Here is an 11510-nt window from a genome sequence, read left to right as displayed (position 1 = left end):
AACACAGGAATAATAACCTTTTCTCCGAAAACACATGTTTACAACCACGACGGCAGAAAGTAAGTGCTGATATTGTTAATTATATAAAACCATTCTCTCTATTGTCTATGATAAAACAACAAAATACCGTATTATTTTTGAAACACAGATCAATTTATCTTTGGATATATCGAAAACCAGTCATGTGATTGATCACGTGATTTAAAAAACCCTGTCAGAAACAACACATACACTGATACTGCACCCGAATCAAGATTGTACTGTAGATTATGATTCAAGATTTACTCTGACCTCTGATAAGTCAGCAGATTTGTAGATAAGGATTAACTGTACATTATTGTTTCGATGTTCCGGGGTGCATTATCTACATTTCACAGGGCTGTAACTGGGCGAGTGCCTCTTCTGAGCCCAATCTGTAAGCGAAACTTGCACGGGAAAATGCGTTTAGTACAGTTTGAGGAAGGCGGTAGTGTTCGAGTTGGAGTGGAACTGAGCAATGGAGGGGATGTGGTGGACATCAGTGCTGCAGATAAAAGTATTCCAACTGATATGAGGAGTTTTCTAGAAGGTGGGGAGTCAGCTATAGAAGCAGCAAAGAAGTGAGTTCAGGTCTAATTATTATAGAAAATTCCACACAGACGTTACATACGGTATTCTTACTTTTTATACAATTTTTTACTCTAAACTCGTTGGCCTCTTTTTTCATTTACTGATAGTATTCACCCATACTGATTGTGTCAAGTAATGATATAGCATTGCTTTGGCAATTCATTTAAAATAACTAGGTAGGCTTATGGCACTTTTTTAAAACCTTATTTGACTTTAATACTCAAGCTCAAGTTTTGTTATTGGTTTTGTACATTTCAGAGTTGTTAGTGCTGGAAGTCATATTGTTAAAAAGGAAAATCTGAAACTACAAGCACCAATTACAAACCCAGAAAAAGTGTTGTGTGTAGGTATGAACTACAAAGACCATTGTCTTGAACAAAATGCCCCTATCCCAAAGGAACCGGTATTCTTCAACAAGTTTGCATCTTCAATAGTTGGACCAACAGATGATATTGTGTATCCTGGAGAACTAACATCAGAATTGGATTGGGAAGTTGAGTTGACTATAGTTATAGGCAAAACTGGTAAAAACATCAAAGTGAGTTTTTCTTTCTTTTCTGTATTGTGAATATCTAGCACAAATTAATTTTTAGCTCTTAAAATAAAAATGTGTGTCTTTCTATTCTTCATAATTTTTCATTCCTTCAGTAAATTTTAATTTTGGAACTAGTTCACTAGTTGGACTAGGTTTAGGTTTCATTAACAAATACATCGCAGCCAAAGGCTGAATTGTGTACCGTATTACAAAAATACATAAATTAATATAAATATACATAAACACAACAGTATACAAAAACAGACCAAGATGAGAAATTGTATGAAACTGTGAGCAACCAAAAAAACAACAACTTTAGTTGCAAGTAGTTCAAAGTTTAGAGCAAGTGAAAGTGAAAGTGGAAAACAGGAGAGAAAGAGAATGGAGGAAGAGGGGTATCATTTAGAACAATAAAGCTACATCATGACATACTTTACAAACATTTATTAACCATAATTTCTACATTGTGTTATTCAACTTAAGCCATTGTTATTTTCCAGGAATCAGAAGCAATGCAGCATGTATTTGGGTACACTGTAGCACACGATGTAAGTGCCCGTGATTGGCAGATGAAGAAGAATTTAAAACAATGGATGCTGGGTAAATGTATGGATACATTCTGCCCTCTTGGACCAGCCATTGTCACTACAGATGAGTTATCAGGTGAGTTGCTTGGGGATATCCAGTCCAATCTTCAATCTGTCATCGCAATAGGTGAAAGACATTTGAAGACCTACTGCTTGATATAGCATTTGTGCACTTCCAAATGCTTATCTTCTCAATTCTATACATGAATGATGTCTCCTTTTTGCCCAAGTGATATAAGAATTGCGATACTTATTACATTTTGAGTAAGCATTATTCTTTACCATGATTTCAGTATATTTTATGTTTGAAGTATTTATCATTTACAGATCCACACAAACTTGGGATTAGATGTCGTGTCAATGGTAAAACAGTACAGGATAGCAGCACAGATCAGCTTGTCTTTAGGAGTGAAGCTCTAATAGCATTTATATCAAGGTATGTGATGCAAATAATATGCAGAATGGTGGTTGCAATCCAATTCAATGAGAAATTTTACAGAACATTTGAAATAAATTTTCTCTGCATCTTTTTTATTGCATGATAAAATAGAAATAAACAATCAAATGAAAACATCTTGTACAAAATTAGCTAAACACTCTGACACTAGATTCATGATCTCTGTTGCCTAAGTTCAACAATGAGATTGCTTGCTCAAGATGATCTTGGATCATATCTGCTCTGAAACAGAATAATCTAAATCTAAATACAGAAATTTGATTGAACTGATATGTGGATGTTGATAATTATTATATTTACTCCACCTTCTTCTTTTTCTCCTCAGATTTGTGACCTTGAAACCAGGTGACATAATATTGACAGGTACTCCACCTGGAGTTGGTGTTTTCCTGAAACCAGAACCAGTCTTCCTGAAGGTAAATTAAATGAAAACAATACATGTAGAAAATCATTTTGCAATGAAATAATTGAACTCTCAAAAGATGTGAAGGGCAAAGAATTATAATGATAGGTATTATAGTTGTGAAATCTATCTTTTCAAGCTGCACAAGTATACACAGTGAGAAATTTAGATAGATACAATATCTGTAAAAGCCTGGTTTGAAACCTTTACCTCTGGTACAAGGAGTCCCATGTTTGATCACTGGTTGAAGGAAATTAACCTGGAGTTAATAAGTTGCAGGACAGATTAGATGATGACAAAGTTTAACAATGAGATTACTTGCTCACAGGGTCTTAGCTAGCTACCCATCTGGCCGTCATTTTAGACGACCAGTTTGCTCCTGGGACGGGCAAAATGAATGCCTTTGACAGATGCTATATTATAAATTGTATGTTTTGAGAAGCTAATTGCCCTTTTTAGTAGACCCAATTTGTAGAACAAGGCCATATCAACACATATTTGAACTCTTTGAACACCCAATGGGCTATACATGTAGATGTCTGGTAAATGTTTTTAAAGGTCAAATTAGGACAGGTAATTTTATTCAAATAACGGGCAACCCTCAATTTCTAGCTAAGACCCTGCTTGCTCAAGTTGATCTTGGATCATAGAAGTCAACATCTTGCTTTTTTGCACCAAACCCCTTCTGAGCTTGGACAATTCTAGGTGCATTATAAATAGTTAACCTAGGAAAGAAAGTACAGGGGGAAATTGATCTTAAAATGAGGAAAGAGAAGCCAAAAACAAATAAACAGCAAGATCAGATCAAACTTAAGATACAGTGAAGTTACTTATGTATCTTATTACTTCGTTTTTAATTTCAGAGAGGTGATGTTGTTGATGTTGAAGTAGATGAGATTGGAACATGCACAAATCGTGTTGTGTGAACAATTTGAAATGATGACCATTCTACAATCATATCAGATGGAGTAATATCTAGCAAAGCATTTTAAAGTATGGTACAGATGAACGTGGATCTACAGCATGTTTATTGTACACCTTGGTTCCTGTGGTTGCTGAACTCTCATGTAATGAACAGAATACAATGGGCTTATCCATTTCCATTACTCCCTGTAGAAGATTTTGGAAATATCTTCCACAGGGGGAGTATGAATTTCAAATGGAAAATTAACCAACTCTATTTGAAACTCATCCTCTTTCTGTGGAAGATTCAGGTTGAATCTTTCTCAGAGGGTGTGTGAATTTCAAATGGAGCTGCATAGTGTATTCATTCCATTTGAAATTGATACTCCCGCTGTAGAAAATATGTCTAACATCTTCCACAGAGGTAGTGTAGATACCCCAATTAACTTGTCTTCCACAGAGGTAGTGTAGATACCCCAATTAATGTGTCCTCTTCATTAAACATTTGAATGGTCAAGTGTGAAATGACCTATCTTAGTAAGGAAAGATTAAAGAATGAACACAACAAATAAACAAGCAAAAAACCAATGGTATTATTATTATTATTATTACAAAGGCATTTATTAAGCGCCATTTCTAGCGATCACAGCGCATATACATAATACGCATATACATAATACAAATTAAAAATAGTTTGTGATGAAGAAACTCTGTCCTTTAAAAACACTAAACCAATTCTGAGAAGCTGGAGCATACTTATTTCAATTGATTTGTGTAAAATATCCAGCATGAAGCATTATTTTCATATCTTTACATACCAACTGTGACTGGGACTGGGCTCTTCTTCCCAGGTACAATTGTGCCATAATTGTGCCAATGGCTTTGTATGATATGAATTACTGATGATAAAATAACTTGCCAATAGTAGTATGTAGCAGTAACCCAGAAAACACAAAAACTTTTTACAGAAAAGCTTAAATGACGGATTATATAAAAGAGTATAAAACATTTAGAAAACCTTTATGAAAACATTTTAACATATTTATTGAGTGTTGACAATATTTAACAAAAATGTTTTCCAAAAAATCTTTTGTAATAACATTTTGATAGCATTTCAAAAATGTTGTTGTAGTGTTTTTTTCATATAAAACATTTTAAGAAAATGTTGCTATGACCTTTATATAATCCGACATTTAAATGTTATTAAACGTATTGAACAAAATCAAAACGCGTTAATAACACGTTAATAATATTTTAAATCATTTTTGTATTTGCTGGGAAGTTGTATAGACCGGACTCAATGTAAATTTTTATATTAATCTTGCAAAAAGACAACAAGGCAAATAAAAGATTATGTCACCTATATGCTGTTTTAGTACTTACTAGTATTGTGTTTGTAATTTGTGTGCAATGTTATATTTTATCCATAAAATGATTCTTTTGGTAAATATATCTTTTATGTCCCTATGAAAGTCATATCAAGGCATATATTCTGTATGTAATTCAGGATATGTTACCCATATCCACCTTTAAGAGGTTATGCAGGGATATCCAGAGAATCCCGGCAGCCGGCGAAAGTGCCAGTTACAAGGGTCAATACCACACCGGCTACTTTTCCAACCCTCGGGGGAAAATGTAAGAGTTACAGCAATTGTTAAGGGTAGACGTGGTATTGTTTGTCGAAACAGCACAAAAATCGATTTTCATTATCTTAATCAATATATTATTGAAAAATAACACTTTGATGTTTTGCAAAAGTTATTCTACAAGTCATATTCTACAAGTCATATTCTACAAGTCATATATACTTTGACAACTTGCTTGGTTTATTGTTGTTAATGAGTTAAGTGTTATTGTTTCAGCCCTCCTTACAACATAACTCAAGAACCACAGGACCTACAAAAGTATATCTGTGATAATTGAATTCTTCTACACACTCGCTATATAAAATGATCAATGCAATTTTTGCCTAAGTTCACTACCATTCGCAAGATGCTGTGACTACCAAATTGCAACAGTTTAAAATAGTTGCTAACCTTAAAAAGATGATCTACAAAGACAATCGCGAACTATTTTCTTTTATTGAAAGGCGGTACATTCTTGCCTAATGTTTTGTTTATTCTAGTTTTTTGTTATTTTATATTACATTTTAGCCTAATATTTACGTGATCAGGTATGCATGTTTGGTCCTAAATGAGTCAGTTGAAATCAGTTGAAAAATTAACAGCATTTTACAATCTTAACAGTTATCCCTATAATTGTAACGTCCCATGTCAAAACCAGACACTTATGGGCAGGTTATCAATTTTGAGGTTTTTTCATATCTTAAATAGAGATATGTTGCTCCACAACGCCGTTTTCCCCAAGATATTAGAGAGCTTGCGAAATGAAGTTACTTTAACTTTAACTTTAACGTATAGAGGATTATGTATTCAAAACCAAGGTGGTTTTGAATACATAATCCTCTATAATCCTCTAGACGTTAAAGTTAAAGTTAAAGTAACTTCATTTCGTAAGCTCTCTATTGAGTTCGTAAGTTATGGTATTATAACTAATAAAATTGGAAATTGAGATATCGGCCTTTAAAAATATTATTGACAATGTCGAGAGTAAGAATTACCTTGAAAAATGTCTCAAAATATACAAAATGCCAGTTATATTCCCATCTGAAACTATCAGGCAATACTTTAAACATTAATAACATCACAAATTCGCAACAAACCCAAATTGTGAAAAAAATCACCCCGGGCAGATTTATGGCTATTTCTCCATTTATGATTCTGCCCCAAAGTGTCTGGTTTTGACATGGGTGGACGTCACAATTATGTTCTATAGAAGATTGAAATGACTGATAATGGGACAAAAATGACAAATGGGGACGAAAATTTGGATTGGTCCCCTATATTAAAAGGCTGGCTACGTTCCTGAATATAATATCCTTGCATGGATCACATCTTTTTTATGCTTAAAACTCATTTCACCATAACCACTAAAGCAAAATTTGACCTTAAATTACGAAGCAGGGAAGTGGTAATGTGAACATGGTGAAGACGAATTTTCAGTTGTCATCTTATTGCACATTATTTTTTGTTAAAATTGGCCGAAAATGACTGAGGAACAGGAACCAAATCCGGCATGCAGCCTCCGGGTGCAGCCTATTTATACATTTGCTTTTATTTTTCGAAATTTTGAATGTTCCGCGCTGCAATATCTTTTTTCAAGCGTATTGCATTGGCAACGATATTATCAACATGATCAATGTGAACTTTGATCATGTACAGATTAAAAAGACAAGCGGGAAGATAATATAATCTTCCTAGTTTTGATGTAAACATCAACTACCATGTAACACAAAACTATAGGAAAGCTTCTGAAAAGAGGTCAATTTTGTGCCGGTTTTCAACAACACAAGAAAAAAACCCTTCAACTGATATTCTGGATCGAGTTGCCTCTATAGCTTTCCTCTACTTTATATGTGATGGCGACACTTTGTGACGGTTAAGAGTTGTGGACGATTTGAGTCTCTGGTATTCAAGTTGTTAAAATGCGTTTGGTACAGTTTGAGGAAGGGGATCGTGTACGAGTTGGGGTTGAATTGAACAATGGAGGGGATGTGGTGGACATCAGTGCTGCAGATAAAAGAATTCCAACTGATATGAGGAGTTTTCTAGAAGGTGGGGAGTCAGCTATAGAAGCAGCAAAGAAGTGAGTTCAGTTTTAAGTTAATTATTAAGAAAATTTCACGAGATATTATACAGTATTATTTACACATTGTTTTTGGCACTCATAAACCCATTGGCCTCTTTTTTCATTCATTGATAGTTTCCACTCATACTGATTGTGTCAATGATATACATGTAGCATGGTTTTGCATGGCAATTCATCCAAAACAACTAGGTAGACTTATGGCACATTATTTACTTTGACTTACTCAAGCTTTAAGTTTTGTTATTGCTTTTACATTTCAGAGTTGTTAGTGCTGGAAGTCATATTGTTAGAAAGGAAAATCTGAAACTACAAGCACCAATCACAAACCCAGAAAAAGTGCTTTGTGTAGGTATGAACTACAAAGACCATTGTCTTGAACAAAATGTCCCTATCCCAAAGGAACCGGTATTCTTCAACAAGTTTGCATCTTCAATAGTTGGACCAACAGATGATATTGTGTATCCTGGAGAACTCACATCAGAATTGGATTGGGAAGTTGAGTTGACTATCGTTATAGGCAAAACTGGTAAAAATATCAAGGTTGGTTCGTTCGACAATTATTATCTCTTTAAGATGAAAAAGAAAAGATTGATTTTTTTTATTCGTTTCGTTTCGTTCTGCTTTGTTTTTGTTTTGCGTTGAAATGAGTATACCGTTTCGCAAGTCTCAATGATTGAATCCACCTTTAACGTTTCTAAACTTTTTCCAGATCTCTCAACTTAGTACGTCCTCATGGGTATATATCAATTCACGTTGACTTTGATATAATCCCAGCAAACACAAAACGTTTTGGACATCATCCGCAAAAGGTTATTGACAGAAAACGTTTAAATGCCGGGTTATATAAAGGGTATACATTGTTTTCATAACATTTAAAAACATTATTTTGTTGATAACATAAATATTCTAACATAATGTTATTTAAGTGTTGACAAAATATTTGGCAAATAACATTTAGAAAACATTTTAAAATTATTTTGTTGTAGTGTGTTTTCTTAAAACGTTTTCTTAACTTTTATATAATCCGACATTTAATGTTATTAAAACGTTTTTACCTAAACCAAAACCAAAAATACAACCTGCTTAAAACGTGTTAAAACATTTTTGTGTTTGCTGGGATATATTAATATAGCCATACAACATTATTGTAATGTCGATTTAAGGTTGTATTGGTCTTAACCATGGATTTATTGAAAGTTTTAGAGGTCATATATATTTTAGACCAACAATTTAGTCGTTATCACTATTGCACAAAGGTTTCCACAATTCCAGGGATAAGATTTTAAAACCTTAAATATTGGGATTGATTATTTTTGCTTAGGAATCGGAGGCCATGCAATATGTATTTGGTTACACTGTAGCTCATGACGTAAGTGCTCGTGATTGGATGAAGAAGAATCTAAATCAAGTCATGCTGGGAAAATGTATGGATACATTCTGTCCTCTAGGACCAGCTATCGTTACTCTAGATGAAATATTAGGTACGTAATTGTATTCAATATGAGAACTAAAACATTTGACCAAAATATTTGGTAGCGTAATTCAAAAATACATTGTAAAAACCACAGATAGACAAACGTAATTTTTTTCTTCGCAATATTTTCCAAAGACTCGCGATCTATACGGATCACGTCAAAGGTGTAAAACTCTTGCAAGAAAAAACAAACAGATATTATAATATTTTTCTGATTTTTTTTAGACCCACACAAACTAGACATCCGATGCCGTGTCAATGGCAAAACAGTACAGGATAGCAACACGGATCAACTCATATTCAAGACTGAAGCTTTAATAACATTTATATCAAGGTATGTCCAATTAACCTTCTAAGGTTTTTCACTATACAACGCTCATATGTATTTACACCCAAATGGCTTAAGCTAATTGTAGATCCATCCGGGGATCCATCCTTTGCATCAAACATCGAGGGCAGGGATTTTTTTTTGTTTTTGTGAAATTATGTGAAGGGTTATGGCCTTTAAAACGTTGGTGGTTAGATTTAAATTGACATTTCCTTTGATATTTGGCAGAAAATCTAGTGAAAATCTCATTTTATATATATAGACGAATCCAACGGGACGTTGTGATTTGGTCATGATTTGGTCGGCCATTACTGGGTCCCCGCAGCACCAAACTGGTGTTGTGACTGCCCAATTGGGTGGGTTAAAACCGCTTAAACATGTTAAAATTAGATGTTAGATTCTTTTGTGTTGTAAACTGTCATCATTCTTTTGTCTCTTTTTGTCTACGTGTAACACGGGTGATAGAATGCAGTTTAAAATACCCTCCAAGGCCGCATCATTTCACATTTTAGGTGAGATGGAGCCGACGGGGACCCAGCTATGGCTGCCATTGAGGTGTAGGGATGCGTGAAATTGGATTCGTCTATAGATGGGAATTTTCACTTTAGCGAGGGCATGCCAAGATTATTTCGTCATAGCGACATTACTATGCGAATATTTGTCCTTATGTTGTATCACTGGATAGAAGGGACTATTAGTACCAAATACAGTATGCATGTCGTTTTATTATAGAAAGCCAGTACTAGTTTTGAATTTTTTTAAATAATTTTCTCCTAAACTTAATATTTCATTCTATAGGGACGTTTGTTTAGTTGTTTTATTTTCCTTATTATTTTCAAAATTATTGACCAAATGTTTTTACCAAAATAAATGATCTTTTTAGTCAAAACATTTATTATATTTTGACCTTATTTGGTCAATAGCATGTGTTAATTTGAGAACAACTTACATTGAAATATAAATACCGCCGATCTCGACATCGTAACCACCGTAAATGTTTTTGACTAGAGCAAGATTATTTTATGATTCTTTTTATACCTGTAATCAATTAAATTTACTTACCATAAACTTTTAACCATTCGTGATATTTCTATAGATTTATAACCTTGAAACCTGGAGACATTATACTAACGGGTACTCCACATGGGAGCGGAGTGTCACATCAACCAACACCAGTTTTCCTTAAGGTAAAGCATAGTGATATGTCAGCATAAAGGTTCATCACGTTTTGTCTTAAGCTCACCGATTTAGTTAGTTTGGTCCAGAACACCAATGATCTATGGTGTCTGAGAAACATCTGGAAACATCCAATTTGAAAGTTCTTGCTTCTAAAATAACTCATCATGACGGATATCCGCAGAAAGCGCTTGGCTATGAAATATACTACTTTAACAAGTTGATATCCTATATATTTATGCAACAATTGATATCTTCACAATAATACATGTAAATTAATAAAAATTGCCAAATAAACTCAAGGAAATACTTTTTAGAACTTATAAGGCTTTTAGATTTATGGAATAAAAGCATCTACGATTATCCATTTCCAGTGGGAATATCTGAGATTTCACGTAACCGTGGTAGACGGCTCCCGGTCACCATTCCCCTCATTTATATTTCAACCACTATAATCATAGTTACCCATGATATAGACTGATGATATTTGTATAATGTATGTATTTACATAATATCAGCATGAAAGTTCACCTGTGTTGGTAGATTTCATAATTTTTATTTAAATTTATGATCTCAACACAAAATTAAGACGTACCCCAATATTTATTTTTGTCACGGCAACTTTCACCTTCATCTGGAGACTGGCAACCCAAGTTCGAAGAATCTTCGGTAGCTACGGAATCAGAGTTTGTTTTAAACCAGGGAACAGAATAACCATACCCTTAACCCTAACCTTTAACCCCAACCCTAACCTCATTTGCATGGTGGGAAATATTGAATGAAGCATCTACCCCGCGCGTCGCGCGCACTGTGGTTTGTTAAGATTGGTTTGTAAAGTACCACTGACATTCTGTTTTCAACGTTATATTTATTTTAGAGGGGTGACGTCGTGGAAGTTGAAGTCGACAGAATTGGAAGATGCACAAATCGTGTTGTGTAAACATGATAAAAGTGGTGGCGTATAAAAGGAAATTCACTTTGTCATTCGTCTGCCATACTTGAGATTATTTGCTAAGATGCCAACAACACAGTCCAAAGGAAAGAAAGAATGGGGGCGTAATCACGTTTTGTCAACTTCTTGATATCTTATTGATGTGTGGTAGCATTGATAGCGTGTTTTTGATAGTGTAGTATTTATTCTGTTCTGATGATATACGATTCTGCTAAAATGGTCACATCTTTGTGCAAATTTTGCATCACAATACAGATTTCTATCTAGAAATTCTAAAAAATTAAACTATTACGCTTTCACCTGATCATGTCTTGTGGTTCCTGTGATATGAGCGGATATGGATTCAAGTATTGTTAATTACAATAACATTTTCTAGCA

The 11510-nt window shown here is 34.1% G+C and overlaps 2 protein-coding genes across 3 annotated transcripts; both read left to right on the top strand.

Moving 5' to 3' along the window:
* The first annotated feature begins 175 nt into the window (after positions 1-175).
* LOC140149740 (oxaloacetate tautomerase fahd2, mitochondrial-like) lies at positions 176-4082 on the top strand. 2 transcript variants are annotated; one of them, XR_011858723.1, is made up of 7 exons: positions 176-599; positions 868-1147; positions 1645-1807; positions 2059-2167; positions 2514-2604; positions 3455-3918; positions 3957-4082. XR_011858723.1 is itself a non-coding variant. In XM_072171799.1 (6 exons), exons 1-6 carry the CDS (start codon positions 346-348, stop codon positions 3515-3517), a joined length of 960 nt encoding a protein of 319 aa, XP_072027900.1. In that variant the 5' UTR covers positions 176-345; the 3' UTR covers positions 3518-4082. The 2 variants fall into 2 exon arrangements, 1 of the variants encoding a protein (XP_072027900.1); XM_072171799.1 differs by having other exon boundaries at positions 3455-4082.
* A 2956-nt stretch (positions 4083-7038) lies between these two features.
* LOC140166661 (oxaloacetate tautomerase fahd2, mitochondrial-like) lies at positions 7039-11120 on the top strand. The gene is made up of 6 exons (XM_072190162.1): positions 7039-7199; positions 7463-7742; positions 8524-8683; positions 8902-9010; positions 10101-10191; positions 11058-11120. The coding sequence occupies exons 1-6, from the start codon at positions 7039-7041 to the stop codon at positions 11118-11120; spliced, it is 864 nt and encodes a 287-aa protein (XP_072046263.1).
* Positions 11121-11510: the final 390 nt, after the last annotated feature.

Source organism: Amphiura filiformis, chromosome 1, assembly GCF_039555335.1.
Source record: "Amphiura filiformis chromosome 1, Afil_fr2py, whole genome shotgun sequence".
Classification (NCBI taxonomy): domain Eukaryota; kingdom Metazoa; phylum Echinodermata; class Ophiuroidea; order Amphilepidida; family Amphiuridae; genus Amphiura; species Amphiura filiformis.
The sequence above is the reverse complement of the archived record's forward strand: the minus strand, read 5'-3'. Positions and strand labels throughout refer to the sequence as shown.

Bases quoted from the DNA above. Each gene is read 5' to 3' on its own strand.
- LOC140166661 (XM_072190162.1), top strand. From the start codon at position 7,039: ATGCGTTTGGTACAGTTTGAGGAAGGGGATCGTGTACGAGTTGGGGTT. The intron at 8,684-8,901 runs GTACGTAATTGT...GATTTTTTTTAG, and splicing joins TACTCTAGATGAAATATTAG to ACCCACACAAACTAGACATC. The intron at 9,011-10,100 runs GTATGTCCAATT...ATATTTCTATAG, and splicing joins TTAATAACATTTATATCAAG to ATTTATAACCTTGAAACCTG.
- LOC140149740 (XM_072171799.1), top strand. From the start codon at position 346: ATGTTCCGGGGTGCATTATCTACATTTCACAGGGCTGTAACTGGGCGA. The intron at 600-867 runs GTGAGTTCAGGT...TGTACATTTCAG, and splicing joins GCTATAGAAGCAGCAAAGAA to AGTTGTTAGTGCTGGAAGTC. The intron at 1,148-1,644 runs GTGAGTTTTTCT...GTTATTTTCCAG, and splicing joins AAACTGGTAAAAACATCAAA to GAATCAGAAGCAATGCAGCA.